The 24,024-nt window shown below is 39.7% G+C and overlaps 1 protein-coding gene across 1 annotated transcript in view; it reads left to right on the top strand.

Annotated features, from left to right (window-relative positions):
- Positions 1-376: 376 nt before the first annotated feature.
- spegb (striated muscle enriched protein kinase b) overlaps positions 377-24,024 on the top strand; it is a 56,149-nt gene continuing 32,501 nt past the window's right edge. The window contains exons 1-8 of the mRNA XM_034693207.1: positions 377-794; positions 15,231-15,323; positions 15,950-16,016; positions 16,163-17,679; positions 17,815-17,958; positions 19,501-19,683; positions 20,385-20,551; positions 21,555-21,643. Coding sequence (XP_034549098.1) covers positions 377-794; positions 15,231-15,323; positions 15,950-16,016; positions 16,163-17,679; positions 17,815-17,958; positions 19,501-19,683; positions 20,385-20,551; positions 21,555-21,643 — 2,678 coding nt within the window. The remainder of the gene's footprint in view (positions 795-15,230; positions 15,324-15,949; positions 16,017-16,162; positions 17,680-17,814; positions 17,959-19,500; positions 19,684-20,384; positions 20,552-21,554; positions 21,644-24,024) is intronic.

Genomic DNA, 24,024 nt, shown 5'->3' with positions numbered 1-24,024 from the left:
CAGTGGGTCTTGCCCTAAAAATACCTCTGGGCAGGAGAGTAGCAGCTATCTCTATCTGCTAAATTACCTGGTAATCAACAACTTCTTTTCTTCTTTGGAAAAGAACTGAGGTCAGAAGCAGATGTTTGAGGTGGCTTAAGTCATTGCAGATATATTTCTAAATGTTTTATTCAGGCTTTTCAAATGAAATGTAGTTAAAGGTCTCAGATTCAGCATGTAAGAACTTTGTTTTCTGTAGTCTATACTTAATCCTACTCATAGTATCTAATGGCCTTGCTAGATTTTGGTTTGTAAGTGAGGGCCCAGTCAGTGTTGGAGCCTCATAAAACACACGCAGTTATAGAATCCATTGAAGGATCTACCAAACAGTTTGACCATGAGGAAAGCTGAGGTGCAAATGACCCTGAAAAAAGGGGCAGATGAAGCAATGGCACCCCCAAGCCCCATCATCCCCCCCAAACGGTCCAAAGCCAGCCTGGAGCAAGTTGTCCCAGAACCTCGAGGACCCGGTCTTCCCACTCCAACTCCTCCTGTTTTTGTTCGCAAAATGAGGAACGCCGCTGTGGGGACGGGATGCGACATCCGCCTCAAAGTGACTGTGGCTGGAGACCCTCAGCCCTCCCTGTATTGGTACCACAACGATGAGCTACTCAACATGGAGAACCAGGAGTATGGAGGACTCTGGATTAGGGATTGCAAACCAAGTGATGCTGGTCTCTACACCTGTATCGCTAATAATCACCTGGGAGAGGCCCGGAGCAGTGCTGTGCTTGCCGTCTTGGATCTGGGTGAAGGTAATACCAATGTATACATTTCAAACGTCATACTGTGTGTAGTCTGGTCTTCTGACAGAGATGATTTAGACAATTGAACCACTTTGAAAAATTAGATTTTGGAACAAACCCACAGTTCCTCTTTAGCAGTTTGTCATAATATTGTCAGAAATCATCTGACGTTACGAAATGTTTCAGTCTCCTGATACACCGTGAGACAAAATGTAATGAGGAACAGAAGTAGAATCAGTGTCAGGCTCACTATGACAATGCAGTACGAATGACAAAATCTTTTACTAAAATAACTTCCATTAAAAAATCACCCAGAATGTAATCAACCATCCAGAAAGCCCATCCTCCTGAGTAGCAGGACGTGTTTAAAAAACTTCAGAGACCTGACTGTTTCCTCATGTTCCATTCCATGATGCGGACTTATATCTCAACATGCTGCTGTATCTTCCATACATCTGCCATATAACTGTCATGTATTAGCATGCATTTAGACAGTAACAGGACCAAATCATGTCTGTCGTTCTGTCGTTCATGGTGCGGCAGAGCAGATAAGTAGCCTTTTGTTTTTACTGCTGCTCTTTTAATATTTTTAAAGAAGTCCTGCTAGAAACACAAACAAAGATCATTGTAGAGGTTTGGCACTGCTCCAAGAAAGAGGAAACAGATTGGAGAAATTGGCAACGGTTGATTATGATTGTAACCTTAGTTCTCTCTCCACCCCTTACATATTCCATATGTTTGAGGACTAACCCCAACTGGGCAGTTGACACCCCACTATGAGGCCCATGTAGGAGTATTTAAAGCCCAGTTGTGATTGGACTCACAGTTGACATTAAAACAGGTTTTAACTCTGAATATAGACATCCCTAGCACTGAGATTATCTCCCCTCCCTATTACATATTCCATATGTACGGGGACCCTGTAACACACACTCTGTGGAAACCAAGCTGATGGTGATATGGCTCCCACAAGGAACTACACGGCCTTGATATTTGAATGAGACATCCCCTCCACCAAGTGGAAATCAATGAATCAGTGAGTCTGTGTGCACTAGGGCATTAAATACAAGAGCACTGGACACATAGTGGTACGTCTTGAAGAAATATTCAGGTCAGCTGTCCAGTGGGCCGGTCCCTGTACTTATAGAATGAGTGACTGGGTGGAGAGACAGTCTTGATACGATAGAGAGCAGGATTTAGTGTAATACCATTTATTCACACTTTAACGCTACCCCTTTTATCTTCTACTTTTTATCTTTAGACATACACACACTACCAGTCAAACGTTTGAACACACCTTCTCATTCAATGGTTTTTATTTAATTTAATTATTTTCAACATTGCAGATTAATACTGAAGACATCAAAACTATGAAATAATCTGATTTTACCATAATCTGGATTACAACAGTAGTCAAATAGGGCTATCTATTCTGTATTAACGCTACCTCTGAACAACACAACTGATGGTCTCAAACACATTAAGAAGGCAAGTCATTCTACAAATGAACTCTTGACAAGGCTCATGTTCATTAGAAACCATTCCAGGAGACCACTTCATGAAGCAGACTGAGAGAATACCAAGAGTGTGCAAAGCTGTCATGAAGGAAAAAGGGGGCTACTTTACAGAATCTAAAATATAAAACAGATTCTGCTTTGTTTAACACTTTTTGGTTCATTCAATAATTCCATATATGTTCTTTCATAGTTTTGATGTCTTCAGTATTAATCTACAGTGTTTACAATCATTACAATAAATACAAACCCTTGAATGAGAAGGTGTGTCCAAACTTTTGACTGGTAGTGTAAATAAAACTGTACAATAACTGAGTTTGACTGACATTCAGTTTGTCCTTATGATTTGCTAAGAATAAAGTAAGATGGTTGTTGTGCAGAAACCCCTGATGACACAACACAAGACATCTGAAGTGATGTAAATGTGTAGGTCACAGAGGGATCACTTCATAGTTTAAACACTGATACTCATCTAAACCCTAATGTTCTTCCAGTTCTTGAGAATCCATCATATTAATCCATTCGGTGTGTTGTGCCCTTTGAGATCCAGATTTCATTCTCTAATTTGTTTACTTTTGTTTACTTTTGGGAGCTTGGGAGTATTACTATTTGAGATGAGCATGCAACGAAGGCTTGATTACATTGTTGCAGTGCTTGCAGGGATTTTGGAAATTAAAAGTTCATTGAACGACATGTGCTTTTGACAAATCAGCCAACCAGAGCTTTTGAAGTGTATTTCAATCAGATCTCTCACAGTCTATCAGGGATGCTCTGAAGACCACTACGGCTCCTTAACAGACCTGCATTCTGATCATCAAAACCTCTCTTTATGCATGGTGTGGTCTCCAGCACTGATCTAAATTCAGCTCACCTGAGTGCTTTGACCACCTCAGCTGCTGTGAAAAATGACATTACCATCTGCACACCATCTCATATATCAGCTGGAGTAGCCTGTCATTGTTTGGCAGAGCTCTGCATCAGTGTATAGTGGAAACTCACTCTTCAATTTAGATCTGCCTTTTCCTGCTGAGCGAGCATATCAGGCATGCATTTGCATGAACAAAAATGTCAAGTCTCATCACTGCTGAACACAGTTCAATCAGCAGAGCAATCAGTTTTGAGGTTTTGGCAAACAATAGCTTTCTCTGATGATGTAGCATAAAGCAAAGAGTGCTTACATAACATTCCCTGCTGATTTATAAAAATGAGATGCTCTGTGCCAGCTTAAGACAAAAACTGGAACTAGAGGGATGATATCTGCAGATTAGGCAACATGATGATAAGGTTCTGTTTGAGAGGGCTGCACGATACCACACTGTATTACACATCATATGCTGAATAGATATTAAGGTTTTACAAGTCCAGATAAGAGATGAGCATTTAAATATAAGCATTTAAAAATTAACGCTATGAGCCCTCCCTTTTCCAAAAACATGCAGTTAAAAAACACAAGTTTCTATTTCAGCTTCTCCCTGTAAAAATGATCAAATAAATCCTCTAAAATGAATTCTTTTGGACATAATGAAGCTCAGCAGGACTGACTTTAGTGTGAATTTATTATAATCTGATATAATTAGAAAAAAAGCAAAATAAGCCCATATTATGGATACAGTCATTGTGACAGGATCTTTTCTGTGAAAGAATGTATTTGTCAGGTTAGATTAGGGTTAGTGAACTTGAATTGATCATTTAATCTGCAGCTTTATATTTTAACAGTTACATTTCTGTGTTCTCAGTTTTCATAGGGGGCCATGATGTTCTGACAAAATAATAAAGTGCTTTTTTATTGCACCCTTGTGATGCATTATGAAAGCAGCAGTCATGATAGCCTGGATCACTGGAGACATTTAAAGAACAGTGGCTTTATGTGATAGTCTTGTAGATTCCCATGGTTTAGTTTTGTGACTCGGCTCGACATTAGCATTGTGTTGTGTAGGCAACGGAAGACTTAAGTTTCTGTGATTCATATGCTTGGTGCTCTTGCTTCCTGTGTTTTGTGTTCAAAACGATCAGACAAAATCAGTTCTCTGATTTTAGGCAACATCAGAGAAGCAGATTCTGGATATGGGAACCTGGCGTGGATCCTCAGTGCTAGTCATAATCCTTGCATCTTCCTGAGAACCCTCTAGACGAGGCTTGAAAACTTCATCGTGATTCAGCAGTGTTCCTTTGATTCTCCATTTTAACCTTCAGTTTGATTCAGCTCTACTGCTTTGCCATGTGCGTAGTCTACAGCTGTCCCATCACTCAATGGTTCTGCCTGAACTCTCTCTCTCTCTCTCTCTCTCTCTCTCTCTCTCTCTCTCTCTCTCTGTACCGCCCCCCTCATCCACCAACTCTCCCTGGTTATTTATACAGTGGAATGTGCCAGGCCTTAGATTTTTGTGATGTTAGCAGGCCAACGTCTCTCCTGTTACATAGGAAGACATCACTTCTAATTTTAGCCCAGCCCTGTGTGACTTTTTTCTCTCCTCTGACCAGGGAAAGGCTTATTATGAATCTGCAACATCTACTAAATATGCAGGAGCATAAAGATGTCTGCCACATGTTATGTCTCTTGGATGATCTACTATATCGCCCCTGTCTCTCTTTAAATCCGGACCACTGTGCAGACAGTGGATAATTCATTAATCTGACAAACTGATATTCATTGGTATTCACAGAAAAGCAAAAGATAAACCATCCTGACTCATTAAATATGTCTTCATAAAAGAGGAAGTGAAATGTTTGCCAGAGACAAACTGATTACAAGTCATGTCAAATCAATCCACAGAAAAAAGTTCTGGCACATTAAGCTTCTGCTTGTTGACACCATAGACCGTAAGGTGAGGTAAAACTGTTAGCTTCTGTTAGCATCATATTGGTAAACTATGTGGCTCAAACATTAGCTTCGACTGCAGTCGAATCACAGGGATTATTTTTAAAAAACTGTGTACATAAATCATTTAAATCAATAAAAGAATATTTGAATCAATGTTTTTAACAACGTGTTTGTATTTTAAGCTAGTAGCCGAGTAATAAGCTGGATAATGTATGGTTAGCAGGTTGTTATGTATAACCATACATTATCACTCTGATGAACACTAAACCATAACAGTGTCATACCTGTTGGATCAATACTCTCTGTAAATATACATGTAAATACACAATGCAACAATTCTCCAAGCAGAATTCCATATTTCTAGTTTTTTGTATTATTTAACTTCTATTTTATAATGTTAAAACTACCTCTGCAACTCACCACTGCACTTTATCATATTATTTTAGCCTGTACATATTAGTCAAGCCTATTTGTTGTTCTTTTGTATTTATAACTGATGTTATTGTTTTTATATTTTATTTTATTTTTTATTGTAGGTCTTATTCTTATTCTTATTCTTATGCCTTGTACAAAGAGAGCACAGTTTACTAAAGTCAAATTCCTTGTGTGTTCAAGCATACTTGGCGAATAGAGCTGATTCTGATCCTTTACTTGAACCATAGACTGTATAATAATGGACGTGGTATCCGTGACGTCACCCATCTTTTTCTGAAGCGCTGTTTTGAGGTCAATCTGCGGCTGCAGCCATATTGCTGCTGTCGAGCATGTGTGATGTAAAGAGGCGGGCTTTGAGCCTCCTAGCCAACAGCTAGTGTTCCCGCCTGTCAGTCAAGTCAGCTGTGCCTCTCATAATGGAAAACTCGTAATTTTAATATCTTAGAAATGAACGCGTTGTGTAAAAATTCACCCCCGTACAGTGTGTGCCGATAGAGAAATGAGCTATCCAGACTACACTCGTTTTTTGAACCAGGCTGTAAACATGTTTATTTCTGCTGTAAAGATCGTCTTCTTTGAATTGGTGTGTATGTGGTTTCTGGTACTTCCGGAGTCAGCCTCAAGCGGATCCTCTATGAACTGGAGTTTTTAACACTTCCGCATTGGACTCATATTTTTAGACCGGAGGTTGCCGCTTGATTTGAACGCTAACAGACAGTGCTTTGCTTGAGACAGTGCAGTAAGTATTCATTGTGATTTTTAATGTTATAACTATGCAGTCTGTTCAAAGCTTGCCGACGAGCTCCACTGTTTGCAGAGACATAGCACTGGCAGCTTTAGATGTCACCCCTGAGTGTGTGACCATGGCTGCTTTCCAGGGTGTTGGGATAGTTTCCTCTCCATGTTGTCTTCTTCTAAGAGCATGAATGTGAGCGAACAGGTGGAGCTGTAGTTACACTGTGGAAATCCCCTACACTGCCATGTTGCTCTAATTAGTTGCAAAGCATATCAACAAATCAGTATTAATGGACAACAGACCCTGATGGATAATATGGAGTTTGTTTCAGCTGTTAGATGGCTTTGAGTAATGGACTGTTTTGTCCACATCAAAGAACCCCTTGATGTTGAAGTGTATTGGGGATGTCTAGTACATGTGCTCACATCCTTTCAAATAAGATAAGTAATGGACTGCACTTAAATAGCCCTTTTCCAGTCCTGTGACCACTCAAAACACTTCTACACGACATGTTACATTCACCCATATCCACACACAGATAGCAGAGGATGCTATGTAGAGTGTCCATCAGTTTTAGGTAATCCCATTCATGTGCGTCCACACCATAGACTGTATAAATAATAGACATAGTATCCGTGACGTCATCCATCTGTTTCTGAAGCGCTGTTTTGAAGCCAATCCTCAGTAGGAGCCATATTGGAAATGCTGAACTCAACATAACTGCTGTTGAGCAATTGTGACGTAAAGAGGCAGGCTTTGACAGCTACAGTGTTCCCGCCTGTCAATCAAGTCAGCTGTGCCTCTCATTGGAAAACTCGTAATCTCAATATCTTAGAAATTACCACGTTATGTAAAAATTCACACCCCGTACAGTGTGTGCTGATCGAGAAATGAGCTATCCAGACTACTGTACACTCGTTTTTTGAACCAGGCTGTAAACATGTTTATTTCTGCTGTAAAGATCGTCTTCTTTGAATTGGTGTGTATGTGGTTTCTGGTACTTCCAGAGCCAGCCTCAAGCAGATCCTCGATGAACTGCAGTTTTTAACACTTCCACATTGGCTTCTATTCTCATTAATTGGTGCTGACAAAACTACACTCAGAATAACTGTACTCTTATCATTAGCTAACACTTGAAGGCAAGCTGTAAAACTCCCTTGCAGCAAATTGCAAAACTTGAATGTTGCAGAATGTTCCAGAAAATGGTTGAATGTCAAAGTAGTTGCATGCAAATGTTTCATGTCTGTCAGTATCTTATTTACACAAATGTTAAAGCTGGTGTGCAGGCTGTTAAAATAGATACATTAAAAACAAAACATTCAAACATGGTTAAAATGCTGCAGAGTAAAGGCGTTTTTTGACCAGAGGAACTTTACCCCTGAACTACATGCGTTTCTAAATTTAGTTCAGGGGTAGTTAAACTCCGCCCTAAAAAGCCCCTGCTAGGGGGGTAGTACTTTTCAAAGGTCTCGGGACTTTCAGGGGGCAGGGCCTGCAATGCTGAACGTGTCTGATTGGTAGATTAACCTCAGTGTTTTTATTCCATCCCCCCGTCCACAATAACATCACACACATCTGTGATTCTCTTGATTTCTCTTTCTTTCATTAGTTTTTATTGGTTCTATCTTTTTTGTATGTGTGTGTACTTTTCAAAAGAAGAAGCTGTGATTCTCTTGATTTAGCAGCTTGTAACAGTAGTCTTCTCTCAGCCCACCGTGAATGCGTCTCTCCCGGTGTTCCGGTTTTAAAAGTAACCCTGTAAACTGGAGACCTTCAGCTGAACGTGTCAGTGTTTGTGGAGTTTACACAGCTGTTGAAACACAGAGGGAGTTCCTGGGAATGCAAACTAGTTTAGTTTTTATTAAGATTTCAAAATATCCTCATCAGATATTTAATGATCGTCTAAAGACGTTTATGAGGGATGCATCCGGCTGAGAGTCTCCAGTTAACAGGGTCGCTGTTTAAACCCAAACACCGGTCGATCTCTGCGATCACGGCTTTTTGAGTTCAAAAGGATTTTAAAGCCGTGTTGAAACGTCTTTGCTACTCGCGCTTATCTCCTCTCACGTGTTGATTCAGTGAATCCATCTGTGATGAAATATAACACCATCTAAAACAGACCAGCTGAGTCTCTTCATGCTAACAGGCTAACTGTTGTGTTGCTCATAATGATACCTGCCTGTCCATCTGCTTCTATGGTGTCATCTGTGATGAATGGCATTCCCCTTTGTGTTACTGCCCTCTACTGGTCTGGTGGTGTAGTGCATTTACTTTTTTTCCCCTCCATGCATCACTGGCCTGATTTACACAATCTACCTGGGACTTCAGCCCGTGGTCGAAACGCAGACAACGATGGGGGCACAGGAACCTTTTAGTTCAGGGTAAAGTAGTTCTGGGGGCTAAAAGACCCAGGAACTCTTGGTCGAAATGCACCTTAAGGTGCAAAAGTGGGTAACGAGTAACAGGACACAAGTGAGGAAAATCAACAAGGAGGGAAAAACACAAGAAGTAAAACTAGACTTCATCACACTGGGAGACTATTTCTACAAAATAAAAACAATAGACAAGAAACACACACAAGGATCACTAGGAAACACTCACAAGGATCACTAGGAAACACACACAAGGATCACTAGGAAACACTCACAAGGATCACTAGGAAACACTCACAAGGATCACTAGGAAACACACACAAGGATCACTAGGAAACACTCACAAGGATCACTAGGAAACACACACAAGGATCACTAGGAAACACTCACAAGGATCACTAGGAAACACACACAAGGATCACTAGGAAACACTCACAAGGATCACTAGGAAACACTCACAAGGATCACTAGGAAACACTCACAAGGATCACTAGGAAACACACACGGATCACTAGGAAACACTCACAAGGATCACTAGGAAACACTCACAAGGATCACTAGGAAACACACACAAGGATCACTAGGAAACACTCACAAGGATCATTAGGAAACACACACACGGATCACTAGGAAACACTCACAAGGATCACTAGGAAACACTCACAAGGATCACTAGGAAACACTCACAAGGATCACTAGGAAACACACACAAGGATCATTAGGAAACACACACAAGGATCACTAGGAAACACACACAAGGATCATTAGGAAACACACACAAGGATCACTAGGAAACACACACAAGGATCACTAGGAAACACTCACAAGGATCACTAGGAAACACTCACAAGGATCACTAGGAAACACACACAAGGATCACTAGGAAACACTCACAAGGATCACTAGGAAACACACACAAGGATCACTAGGAAACACTCACAAGGATCACTAGGAAACACACACAAGGATCATTAGGAAACACACACAAGGATCACTAGGAAACACTCACAAGGATCACTAGGAAACACACACAAGGATCATTAGGAAACACACACAAGGATCACTAGGAAACACACACAAGGATCATTAGGAAACACACACAAGGATCACTAGGAAACACACACAAGGATCACTAGGAAACACTCACAAGGATCACTAGGAAACACTCACAAGGATCACTAGGAAACACACACAAGGATCACTAGGAAACACTCACAAGGATCACTAGGAAACACACACAAGGATCACTAGGAAACACTCACAAGGATCACTAGGAAACACACACAAGGATCATTAGGAAACACACACAAGGATCACTAGGAAACACTCACAAGGATCACTAGGAAACACACACAAGGATCATTAGGAAACACACACAAGGATCACTAGGAAACACACACAAGGATCATTAGGAAACACACACAAGACAAAGATCACATATCACCAATACAGAATATAAAACAGGGAAGAAACACAAGGACAATCTATAGAATAAGACCAGGAATCAAACTGAATACAACAAGAAAATACAATACAAAAGCAACTCATGACATCATTATGTACCACCAGCAGTGTTGGAGTGTAACATTTAGAGATAAGACATTACTCCGACAGATAGTATTCAAATAGCTCTTTTTGACACAAGACTGACAATCGTGTTGGATTTCCCCTTTGTGTAATAGATTGAATTCATGTATTTAAAAACAGAGGAGGTCCACATAAAGTGCAGCTGCCAAGGAAACAAGAAGGCACTCTCCGTGACCTGAGATTACATAACACACAGACGATGTAATTAAGCCTGTAGGTATGTGAACGTTATAGAATTATAGCTTCCTTTTCTGCACAATACACGGTTTTAAATGCAGCCATTACTGATACGTCTCCGTGCAGTGTTGTGCAGTTCTGCAGGTTAGTTCCTGATCCAGCTGAGGTGAGACTGTTGTTAGGTGTGTTGGCAGTGTTATATTGTTCTGAGCACAGTCCATGATGTGTGGATTGAAATGAGCGTAGTTATTTCTGTGCGCTGGTTATTCTTGGTGGTGAAATGAAATGTGTAAGCATAATGCCTTTTCCTTTCCCTCTGGGCTGAGGATTCGTACCTACTGAGTCATTCCAGATAAAGCACGTGGCTGTGTTACAGAATATTGAATAATTATCAGATGTTTCTTTCATTAGCAGCGGCTGAATTTGTGTTGTACGGTGACACAATAGCTCTATTCTGTTTTCGGAGCGTAGCTGTGAGTATATCACTTCCATCTCTCACATGCTTTGGAAATAGCTCTGCTTTGTGTAAGCAGCCAGTAACACATTTTTCTGTGAGAGCTAACAGTGCTCCAGCAATGCAGAGGAGTGAGGAGCCCCCTGTAGCTGTTGCAGTGATTCTCCCCTTCTCTGCCGACAGCACACCATCGGCTCATTACACCAGTTGAAGAATAAGACACAGACACATGGGGAGGAAGGAGAAAATGAAAAATGTCAACCAATGCTGTAGAACACTGATCTCAAGAGGGCTGGATCACTCCCACTGGTTTCTCTGCCTATCGGTGTGCACTGCCTGTGGGGTGGAACACAGCGGGGGAAGATGCTTACACTGTCGCTGGTTATTGTGTGGACAGGGGGGCTCCCTCAGAGTGGATGATATGCATTCAACAGACATTTCCACCTGCGAACGGAGGTCTTTTCTCTTTGCTTTTCAGAGACGGATCCTCTTTGAAGAAGTGCAGAGACTCTGAGGTGCAACTTATTATGTAATGGACCAAAGTGCCTTTTTTTTCCCTTTTTCCTTTGATTTTTGATTGAGGATCTTTTTCTGGCATCAAAGGAGACTTACAGTAGATAACAAGTTTGATCTTTTTCACCTTCTTGCTGACGTCTTCATTGAGAATGTCTTAATTTAGGTGTGTAGTAATGGCTCGGAACCCCCCTGTATTTTGGGGAATACCCTGCTGCTGAATGTAAGCCAAGACAAAAAATATCTTTTGAGGATATACCAACAGTGGCCATGAACAAAACCCATACCAAAGAGAAAATCAGGCAAGTGCTGTTCTGTTACCTTTGTCAATCATTTGTGTATTTAATTTCCTTCTCTATTGCTTCAACCATTTGCAATGAGTAGATACACGGCTGTAAAATATTCCATGTGTAATCTTGACCCAATGAATTTATTAATATTGCTGCTCCTCAGCTGGAACACAGTGTTTCTTATTGGACAGTCTTGGATGCAATGACAGTTATTAAACGAGACCAAGCTCCTCTGTCACCCTTAATCAAATGAGAAACAACACAAACCTGTGTGAAAGAGGAATATAAAAACATGGGTCAGCAGTAAGCATCATCCAAGCTTTGATTGGACACACTGAGCTCATGGCATTACCACAGCTTTGAACTAACTTCAAAGAAGACTTTTGGAGTTTTGCTGGAAAGCTGAAATAATTTTGTTTCCCTGAAAAATGCTACTTATGTAAGATGGGGATTTGTAGTTCCTTACTACAGTTATCATCATTGTCCAAACCAAACATGGGAATGTGAATGTTAAAGAAGCAGTGTTGAAAATATAATAAAGAAGACAGTTAAGACATGATGTAGTTCTCCACACAGTATAAATCTGATTTAGGAGGCTGTTACTTCAGCTATGTGGTTTTCTGTGGTCTCACAGTGACAGGTTCATGATCCACACTTCCCAGAGACTATAGCGCGATGCATACAGTAATACTCATGCACTCACTCAGCCATCATTCCCCCGTGAAGCAAAACTAATTAGAAGAAATGTCATGTGCATTCGCTTCTTTAGCAACCTGCTCAGTGCTAAGATGCCAATCATCACCAAGTTTCCCTTTATAGTTGTATGTATTTGTACTCACTGTCAACTAATAGGCTTCACACTCAATGCATACTAGAAAACTCAGAGGAAGAACCTGAGTTGTTTGAAGAAAAAGCATAATCTAAAGTCTATTTGTAACCTGCTAGTATAGAATCTTATTCTGCCTTGTGTCTGTGGAGCTACCTGCTCTGCACCTTACCACCTTGATTGCTTCGTCATCAACAAAACCAATGCAATGTACCGATCCAATACTGTCAATGAATCAGCTCCTCGTACCTGATTGTTTCATTCTTAGTTTCTGTGATGTATCATTGTTCCTTTCTAATCAAGGCAGAGTGAAGGCAGGCAGAGGCTTGAAAATGTTAATGGAGCTCTCACCACTTCTGTAACTGACAGCAGTATAATTACTCAGCTAAAGGAGCGGCTTGTTAAACAGCAGACCTTTTATGTGTCGTAGTTTATCTGTTTATATAAGCATATGATTACTGGATTGGTGTCAACTTTTGTTACCTGGAAAATGCTAAAAAAAAACGCTGATACTAATCAGTGCTCCAGAGATATATGATACTGTAGGATATGAGGAGATACAATATGGTACGTAGGAGTGTAACGATTCTTTTTAACAATGATTCGATTCGTATCATGAGTCCTGGTTGCCGATACGATTAAAGGACGATGTTGGTTCATTTAGAATGATACGATCAAAACGATTCTGTGACTTGAAATCGATTCAGTAACTTTTGAGCCAAAAATTCAACCAGTGTGACTGTGAAATAAATCCCTTGATACTGGACAGTCCTAGATTCCTGTTGTTGCCGTGATGTTTTTGGCCTGAGCCCAGTTTTGTCCTAGTCTCTGACTAAACATGCTGGAGAGGTCTGAGGCTTCTGCAGAGCTGATGTTACCTTGATGAACGCTGCAAGAGGTGCCTGGACGGTCTACGTTGTGTGAAACCCCATGGCGCCTTACTAGGTGTTTGGATAGATTTGTGGTGTTGCCGTGGTAACTTTACTTGACCTTCACATATCCTAAAAACAGAGAGCGACTTATTTAGAACATCTGCGTCTTTACAAAAGCCGAAGTGTTTCCACACACTGGACTGTAATGGTGGCTTGATCATTTCTGGCTTTTGTTGTCTGCTGGCGTGTGGTGATGACGTCACAGACAGGCAGTCTGAATTGAGTAACGTTTAACGTCTTTATCATTAAAAGTGTAAATACAACACATCCATATAAAGTCTGCCGTGTTTAAATCCAATGTGTTATTTCCTAGTATGGATACAATCCATTTATTACCTTTTAAAACGATGTTAGATCCATATATGTCGTCTGGAAGGCCAACTTGCTGAGCACAGATCAATGTAGTTGGATCATGGGAATATAAATCAATACATCAATGTAGTAGATGAATCGTTACACCCTTAATGGTACAGCACGATATGGTACAGTACAGTACAGTAAGGTATGGTAGGATTAGATGCAGTATGATGTGATTCACTTTCATGTTTCCACAGGTCATTTTGTCTTGGACTAAGAGCAGCAGCAGCAGCAGCATTCATTTACATGCAGTAAGCAGGTCCAAAGTGGAACTGAAAGAGTGAATTAACTTGAACTTTTTGTATTTTTAAAAATAAAAATCTTGAACATTATTGATTTAGACTGTGGGCTGCACCACTTTAAGAACACTTATTTACCAAATAGCATTATTACATGAGTATGTGCACTAGGTAGATGTACCGGGGAGTTTTCATTTGGAATCTTCATACTCTGTCCTGACCGTGCAGCCTGTTCTAAATGAAAGTTTAAAGGCTTTATGTAATATTAGAGACTTTAAGAACACTCAACAAATGATTACTTTCTTTGCTCAAAAAATGATAATGGACGTGTTTATTGTTTAACATTAGCTATGTGGTGGCCTTTCACTGGATTCATTAAAGTGTTTCCCATATTATTCAATATAACAAACATTATTCTATTGTGATCTTTTACTGCAATAGAACAACAGATAGCCTCTGTTTATTATAGGCAATAACACCTACTGTGAAGCAAACGCCTCATGAGAGCTGCTGGGATGGCAATGACTCAATAGTGCTTTCTATTTTGAGTTCTTCCAATGACTGAGTTCGATCTCAGTCAAGGGAAAATAGTCATCTTTCAGATGGTTCAGCTGGAACACATTTGTGTTTTTAAAGGGATTAGACAGAAAGATGTAGACCTTCCCTAAAAGACATTTGTGTTTTTACGCCTTCATTTTGTAAATCCCTTCCCTATACAAACATGTAGATGTTGATGAGACCATTATGAATGATATAGACTCAGCAACCGTACAGCTGCAGCGGATTTTATTACATTTAGCTAATTAGTCCCTGCGGGTGACATCTTTTAAAGTAATGGACTGTGACAATCAAACCACAAAAAAGGACTGTTGCAACACAAATCTCAACCTTCAGTTCATGAAGGAGGTGTTAATGTTGAGTCTGCTTTTCTTTTAAAACACTAATTATGATTTATTTTGAAAAAACATACATGTTTTTACAAAAGAAGGTGTCAAAAGATCAAACTAAACAACAGTTTGATGTTGTTAACTTTCTTTACTGACACTGATTCTTTACACAACCTCCAAGAACAGACTCAACTCGCACTTTTTTATCCACTATCAGCAGTCCACAAACATTGCTGCCGTTACAATCTGCATCCATTTAAAGGCCTTGACTCTCTTTAACAAACATGTTGCGTTTATCCTTTCAGAGTCTGACACAACAGAAGATGAAGGTGAAGACCAACTTGAGACCAAAGAGGAGGGTGGGGATGTTGAGGACCAGGCTGTGCATACAGGTATCAGTCATTCTTCCTTGCTTGCAATAATTGATGTGGACCATTTTAGATTTGATTTCATGTTTTGTTTTATGTTCATCACTTGAAAATGTTGAACATTTATTGAAAAATGTATGAAAAAGTGATTCAAAGAAATCTGCATTGGTTGACTTGTATTTAATTTGTCCTGTTTTTTGGTTTCTTATGAGCGGTTGACCGTAATGAAGGAGATATTCACAATTTCTATTTATTTAGGCTTTATTATTTGAATTTCATAGTTGTTTGTTGTTGTTTTAAATTTTTGTTGACATGTTTAATTCTTATGGCATCCAACATTTGCGCTCTTTCAAGCCCTGTTTTGGAGCTAGCTTGCTCTAAAGCAACTAAATACTCCAGTGTGATCACCAGTCATGTGGTTGGTGATGTAGAGGTATTTAAAAGAGCCAAAAGGAAAGTGCTCAAAGGCGCTCAATCACTCTAGTATCTCTCTGTGTAGATGATGAAGGTAATTCTTTGTTGATTTGTCAATATTTGAAACGCTGTCCTGTCTTCCAATAAAATGCAGCTTCACATTTCAGTGAAGTACAATAAGTGCTAGTACCAGATTGTTAACCTGTACAATGAGTCATATCTCCTCTTTCCATGTGATGCAGTGACAGACGAATGTCCAGGAGATGAAAATAGAGCACATGGACATGACGATCACTCAAACACAACCAGGCAAGAAAGAAACCTGAAAATTCCTGTACCTGTTGAAAAGACTTCAGTGTACTGATTTCATACTTGTTCTCAAATAGTCAGCAGACTGTAAATGTGTAACAACCCACTGGTCCCAACTCATTTTGCATCGAAACTTTATATTTCAGGAGCCAATCAGATCATTTTTCAAGAGAATCTCCCCCAGAAGTCCTCCCACCCCCGTCCCCTAGACTCATCAAACGTACCTCCACCTCTCCAATGCCAAGTCGCTCTGGTTCAACGACACCTCTCAGCTCACGGAAGAAAATTGTTTCCCCAACTGAGTACCAAGACACAGTGCCGGGGGAGTTTGAAGAAAAGGTTAAGCAGCCAAAATCTGTAACACAAAGTAGCACCCAGGACTCCCGGCCACAGACTCCTATGAGCGAGCACTCCCGTAAAGAGTTCACGACCAGACCATCCCCAAAGCTAACCAGAGCAAGTTCAAAGGTGTTCGAGAAGGTTCGTGGCTTAGAGGAGCGAAGACGAAGCCTTGATATTCCAGAGGGTTCCATTTCAGGAAGATCTTGGGCTGGGTTCAACCGTGCTGGATCTGTAGATTCAGATGATGGAGGAAGCCGGTTGGGCATCTCTAGAGAAAGTTCTCGGGAGGATCTAAGGGAAGCGTTGAAAGAAGATGCTGCTGAACGTAGATCTATGTTTAGACAGAGAGCTGCTTCGCTGGAGGAGAAACCTCGCGTCTCCCAAAAAGTTCAGGACATCGAGAACAAGTTCACAGAGGAACTCCAGCGCATCAAGAAACTTGTCGGCAAACCTCATCTGAAAAAGTCATTCTCGACAGAACAGCTCACTCTGAGGGGCAAGCAGCGCCAGCCTCTCAGGAAAATTGAACCTATTCCTCCACAAGTCCTTCAGAAGCTCCAAGAAAGGGAACGAGCCCAGTGGGCGAAGGAACAGAGAGAAAAGGAACTAAATCAGCAACCAATGCAGCAACAACAATCCCCGACCCAAAGGATAGCAGGCACGGGTTCAACAAGTGTAACAGTCAGTAGATTTGGAGAGGTTGCCGGCACCCCAGAGTCCATGCAGTTATCTGACTTACCGGGACAACGATCAGTGAGAGAGTTAAGTAGAGTCAGTCCAGTTACAGAGATCATCCAGAGATCATCCTCACCAGCTTTATACCATCAGCAAAGGGAAGGGTCACCGAGTAGGAATGTTGCTGAGATGACATTACGCAAGGTTGAACGAAGGCCCCCAAGTCCGCTTGTACAAAGAGTATCTCGAATGCAAGAATCCCAGCACATCCCAGAATCTCAAAAGGACGAGCCTTCAGGAAGAAAGACTCCAATAGAAGTCGTACTGAGAAAAATAGAAAACAGACCTGAAAGTCCACTGGTACAAAAAAGAGGAATAATCGCGCAAGATTTTCCAACTCAGCCTCCTTCAAAACCCCCGAGGATGTCACCACTCAGCCCAACAGAGGAGAAAATGGAAGTGGAGCAATCTAAACCAGCCTTAAAAATAAAGATCCCAGCAATTATTGTTGAAGATGAAAAGATGGAAGAAGATGCTCCCATGAAGGCAAGTGAACCTCAGCAGACTAGTACCAGCACCATAGAGGGACAACAGCCAAAGACCAAAGCTAAGAAGCGTCGACCTCGACCCTTGTCTCCAGAGTTAGGTGCGTTTTTTGGGCTTCTTTTACTCAACTCTCTGTAGTAGTTTGAAGTTTGAATTGGTTTGGTTTTCATCAATCAGCAGTCCCTTGATCACTGTAAAAAGATAACTATGCCTTTCCTTTTGATGAACCATGCAGACTCTTCAGATGATTCTTACGTGTCTGCTGGAGAAGACCCCATGGAGGCCCCTGTGTTTGAGTTTTCCCTGCAGGATGCTGTAGCATCTGCTGGAGCAGATGTGCAACTCAAATGCATAATAGCTGGAAACCCCATACCTGAAGGTATTATCAGAATCAGAATCAGAAATACTTCATTTATCCTGGGGAGGGAAACTCGGGCATTACAGAGCTCTTATAAACAGTATGTAAGAAAGTTAGATATAAGAAGAAGAAGGAAAAAAAAGATATGAATACAAATAAAGATCAAATAAAATAAAATAGAATAAAATAAAATAAGGGTCACATAAAAATAGTATAAATAAACTAAACTAAAGATCAGATAAATATAGAATAAATAAAATGAAGATCAAATAAGAATAGAATAAATAAAATCAAATAGAAATTAAATTAAAAACATATATAAGATAAAATAAATTAAAATAAAATAAAGATAAAATAAAAAGAATAAATCAAATAAAAATCACATAAAATAAAATAAAGATAAAATAAAAAGAGAATAAATAAAATAAAGATCACATAAAATAAAATAAAGATAAAATAATAATATAATAAAAAAATGAAGATCAAATAAAAATAGAATAAATAAATAAAGATAAAATAATAATATAATAAATTAAATAAATATCAAATAAATATAGAATATATAAAATAAAGATCAGATAAAATAGAATGAAATAAAATAAAGATTAAATAATAATAGAATAAATAAAATAAAATAAAGATCAAATAAGATAAAGATCAAATAATAATAGAATAAATACGATAAAGATCAAATAAAATAAATATAATAAAGACCAAATAAAATAAAATAAATATAATAAAGATCAAATAAAATTGAATCAGTTAAATAAAGATTAAATAAAATAGAATTAAATAAAATCAAGATTCAATGAATTTGAATAAATAAAATCTAGATCAAATAAAATAGTATAAATAAAATAAAGATCAAATACATATAGAATATATAAAATAAAGATAAGATAAAGTAGAATGAATAAAATAAAGATCAAATAAAATAGAATAAAAAAAATAGAATAAAATAAAATCAAGATTAAATGAATTAGAATAAAAAATAAAGATAAAAGAAAATAGAATAAATAAAATAAAGATCAAATAATAATAGAATAAATAAAATATAGATCAAATAATATAGAATATATAAAATAAAGATAAAATAAAATAGAATAAAATAAAATAGAATAAAATAAAATAGAATAAAATAAAATAGAATAAAATAAAATAATAATGAAGTATATACAGAAGCGCAGAATAGTTTGAGTTAGCTATGTACAGAAGCGCTGGGAATGAAAGAGATGTATTCAAGGATGTTAAAGTGGTAGGGATATTGCACAGTGTATTTCATAGTGCATTGCACATTATTGCACAGAGTACAGGTTATTGTTCAGGGCTCAGAGGGAGGAGTTATAGAGTTTGATGGCCACAGGCAGGAATGACTTCCTGTGGCATTCTGTGGTGCATTTAGGGGGAATGAGTTTCTCACTAAATGTGCTACTGTGTTTCACCAGCACTGTATAATATATTATATTATATTATTACATGATCTCTGTGTTTTACCCACAGAAACAGAGAAGGTGAAAGGGAATTTTAACCAATGCACATTGTTCCCTGTATTCTCTGTTGAAGTTACCTGGATGAAAGACAACACAGGAATCACCGGGATTACAAATTACATGGTCAAAGTGGAAGGAGAACGTCACAGTCTGTTCATCAAATCAGCAAGAGTAACAGACGGGGGGAAATACTGTGTAACTGCCGTCAATCAGATGGGCAGGGCGTCGAGCTGTGCCACCCTCATAGTTAAACCAGGTGAGCTTGAATTTTGAGATTTGAGATTAAACTGCATACAGGATTAATCTGTTCGTTATCAGATTAATACTCCACCGTTTTGTGGTCATTCATTTGAAGTTTCATTAGGCCACGGTATGCTGTTTGCATCAACATATGTTGTTGCAGCACATTAAGAATGGAGCAGAGTATTTATGATTTTCTTATTGGCTCAATATAAACCCTCACATATTCCTCATCAGGCTGATGTACCTGACAGTATGTTTTATTCTCCATGGTATAAAAACATCCCGTGGCCTCGTCCTACACTGTTATTGTGTTTCTGCTGATTTCTCTCCTGCTCCCTCGTCAGTATCTCTTTGAGGAAATGTCTCTGCCATATATTCCAGCTGAACAACCTCACTTATAGTTACCATAGCAACTCAGAGGCGAAACTGAACCTATAAATTGCCCACTGAGGCTCACTGGCTCCACCCACTGTGAATCCACTATTGTTTGGATATCACATTTGACATCTTTGATTCTAATTGTATTTTATGGGGGCCTTGCTTTGTGTTTTATAATAAACAGCCTGGTTGAACCTGTGTGCTGTCACAGCTGTGCTCCCTGTAACAATACAGTAAGTGGGCAGAGGCAGATAAAAGGTGTTTAAAGACTTCCTTTTAAGGAGAATTCAATGACAGCACAGTACAAAACGTCATACCACCCTGCTGCTTTCACAGAGTCCTTACAGGAGCCAAGAGGGAACCTGGGTGTGCCTATGGATATCAGCAGTCCTATCACATCTGATGAGGAGTATCTCAGTCCCCTGGAGGAGGGCATGGATTTTGGAGGACCTGAGCCGATGCGAAATATTGACTCACGGTTCAGAAGACCCCCTTCATTCCTGGTGAGACATGGCCTAATGAGATACCTCATTACCTCTCTGCATCTTATTAGGATATGTTTAGCATAGACTGTATAAAAAGATGGACGACATGACAGCTATGGTATAGATCATAAACCACGCCTCCTCCTTGTTGATTAATTAGACACGGGTCAAACTTAGAGATGCATCGTTTGTAAAAATCTGGGCAATACCTGTATCCATGTTTGAAATAGCAATATAGCCAATAGAAACCACTTCTCTGAAAAAATAAGCACATTATTTGCTGATTGGCCAATATCTGTCCACGGGGCAAACACAGACGTCTGACTGATACATGAGGCCATCCTGATCAAATTACAAAATTCAAATAATAACCAAGATTTAATTTCTCTCAGGCATAGTTTCTGTCATTACAGTTAGTCCTCCCCATGCTGATCGATACCAGTGTTTACATGTTTCTGAGAAATGTAGCTTTAATTAGTTACTTGTTGCTGAAAATGGTATAATACTGCTTCTGTAATGCCATGTGCACAAGATGAGCAGAGAAGAGGAGGAAGGTGGAGAAGGAGCAAGAGAAAACGTTACAAACACTAAAACAAGAGTCACTGAACTTTGCATAAATGTGATTGTCCTCCTCCTCCACCGGAACACGAAGCTTTTAGGCTGCAGACCTGATGGATCTTTGCTGTTTGAACTGTGACTTAAACGTGTTTTGGTTAGTGAAAAATGCGGGACTTACAGTACTGCAGCTGATCCTCACAGACTCTGGCTACAAATGTGGAGGATGTCAGCCCCCGTCATGGGGAGGTATTGTGGGATCACTTTACATCAGGAGCAGGTGAAGACATGTCCTCCATCTTTAAACAGTCAATGACATTTGTTTGTTCTTGAGTCCACTGAGAATATCAACATGCAGCTTTTCAGTTTCATCATTTTCATGTCTGATCATTGCATCAGCACATGTATGAAAAATGAACTTGCAGGTGAAATGCATCTTTTAGCCTCTAACTTGCATTTCAAACAGGTCACCATGATCGATCAAGCTGTCATCGAAGGACAGGAAGTCACCATGTCTGTCCGGATAAGTGGGCAACCTAAGCCCATGCTGTACTGGTAGGTCCCCTCACGGTTTTAAAGTGTCTTCAGGGTTTTCTTGTAAGAGAGAAGGAGAAGACTCTGCATAACAAGCCGAGAGCAAAGCTCGTACGCTTGACTGCATAGTTTGTCTTTGAGCGAGCCGCTTGATTTCATCTGTTAGAGGAAGTGGAAGCTTAATGTTTACTGCCTAACAATCTCCTGGCTGACAAAAAGAGTCTTAATAGGGGAAAGTGAAGAATAACATGCTCTCCCTGTTTACCAGGGAGCTGCTCAGTGCTCAGAAACACAAATGTCTGCCTAGACTAATGAGCTCTTAGATAACAATCTGCAGTGTTGAGGCCATCCAAAACAGAGACGGATATTTTTGGTGCTTCTTCACAACAGACAGGTCCTTAAGTGTTTACAGCATCTCCTCTACAGTGAGTTTTATCAGGCAGTGCTTCTGTACTTCTGTTGAAGAGTGAACAGCAGCTTCAAATGGCATATCCTGCAATATTTCATGTTTTTCTTATGTTGAAAAGGGTTTGTTGTACCTTACTCTTCTCTGCTATAAAGCTCTCTCTTTTGAATCAACCCCATATACATCATCCTGTTGCTGTAAACATTCACCAGTGCATCCCAGGTTGGTTCATCTACAGCCAAAAATAGCTCCCAATAAAATATGTTTTTTTCTTGTGTATGAGTAATAAAATCCTAGCTCCACAGCAGCAATCACTCAGTTTTCTCCTGAACATCTAACCATGTATAAGCACAGACTATGAATAATGGACGTAGTCTCCGTGACGCCACCCATCTGTTCCTGAGAGCTGTTTTGAAGCCAATCGTCGGCGGGAGACATATTGCTAATGCTGAACTCAACCAAGCTTAGTGTGAAGTAAAGAGGTGGGGTTTGAGCCTCCTAGCCAACAGCTATGTGTTCCTGCCTGTCAATCAAGTCAGTCATGTCCTTATTTGGGCAAAAACTCGTAATCTTAATATCTCCTGAACCGTCGCGTTGGAAAAAAATTCAGCCCCATACAGTGTGTGCCGATAGAGAAATATAGACCCAAGCCGTTTTTTATACCAGGCTGTAAACATGTTTATTTCTGCTGTAAAGATCAGCTCTTTGAATGGGTGTGTATGTGGTTTCTGGTGTTTCTGCAGCCAGCCTCAAGTTGATTCTCGTGCAGTCTAGGTACTCCTCGAGAGTCTATTGAGCACCTGTAGGGTTTTGCTAAGTAGTAAACTCAGGTGTTGGAAAATGAAGCCAATGTGGAAGCTGCAGTTCGTCTAGTGTCCATTTGAGGCTGGCTCTGAAATCCAAAGGAAACCCCATCACAGCCCAGATTAAAAGGCTGTTTTACCGCAGCATGCAATGTGTTTACAATCTGGTACCAAAAGAAAGATTCTGTCCCTCTACCTAATTTCTTCATTCATGACGACTGTTAGACAGTGTTCATTTCATCAACGACTCTTTTTTTCATGACGAAAACGAGACTATGAGGAGCTAAAGTGCATCACTGATAATAAAAACTCTGATGAAAATATGTTTTGATTTTGTTGACGAGACGAAAACTTTAGTGGTCGACCGCTGGACATTAAGAATCCATGTTTCCCTCGCTGTGCGTCTTTACAGATAAAAGTGATCCATTCTGTGACAGGCTGAGTTATTATCTGAGGGGCTCAGTGTTCGCTTGGTCTCTACCTGCAGCAGGTGTGCTTTATGAACCAGCTCTCCTCACCTCAATGCACCAGTCTCATATTCATTGAGGATTTTTACCCCCCGGTGTGCGTTAGAGACAAAGACACAACCGGGGGACGTCTGTTTCATATTTGATGTTTGATGTTTTTGCAGCTATTACCGTAAAAAGCTCTGCGTCTACAGCTTGATTTAATCCAGTTTGGTGATACATCAGACACATTTAGTGAGTTTTTTATTTTTATTTATTTTATTTTTATTTAACCTTTATTTAAAGGCCCTGTGAGGAGTTTTGAACTGGCTGAGAAACAGACTGAAAATGATACTGATGCCTCTTTATGACCTTGAATAGCAAACGAGACCATCAGCAGCAACACTGACACCTTCTCTATTGTCATTTTTAATGCCTGAAACCGCCCTGAGGGGGTAGGTGTCAGACCAGATGCTGGACATCTTGCTTCAGAAAAAGCCTTTATTTGACTGTTTTCATGGAAAATAATCACGTTGCCTGATAAAGTTGACTGGTAAAAAAAACAACAGGATGAGTTTTTTGTTGAAAACACTACTTTTGCATGTTTAGGACAAGAGATAAGAGGTATCACTTTGTCCACAAGGGGTGCCAGAATCGATACAAAACAAAAGTTCCTCACAGCAGCTTTAACCAGGTGAGTCATTCAGAACAAGTTCTTATTTACAGTGATGACCTGGCAAAGACACA

This window comes from Notolabrus celidotus, chromosome 10, assembly GCF_009762535.1.
Source record: "Notolabrus celidotus isolate fNotCel1 chromosome 10, fNotCel1.pri, whole genome shotgun sequence".
In the NCBI taxonomy this organism is placed as follows: Eukaryota; Metazoa; Chordata; class Actinopteri; order Labriformes; family Labridae; genus Notolabrus; species Notolabrus celidotus.
Note: the sequence above shows the minus strand (reverse complement) of the source record. Positions and strands in the feature narration are given on the sequence as shown.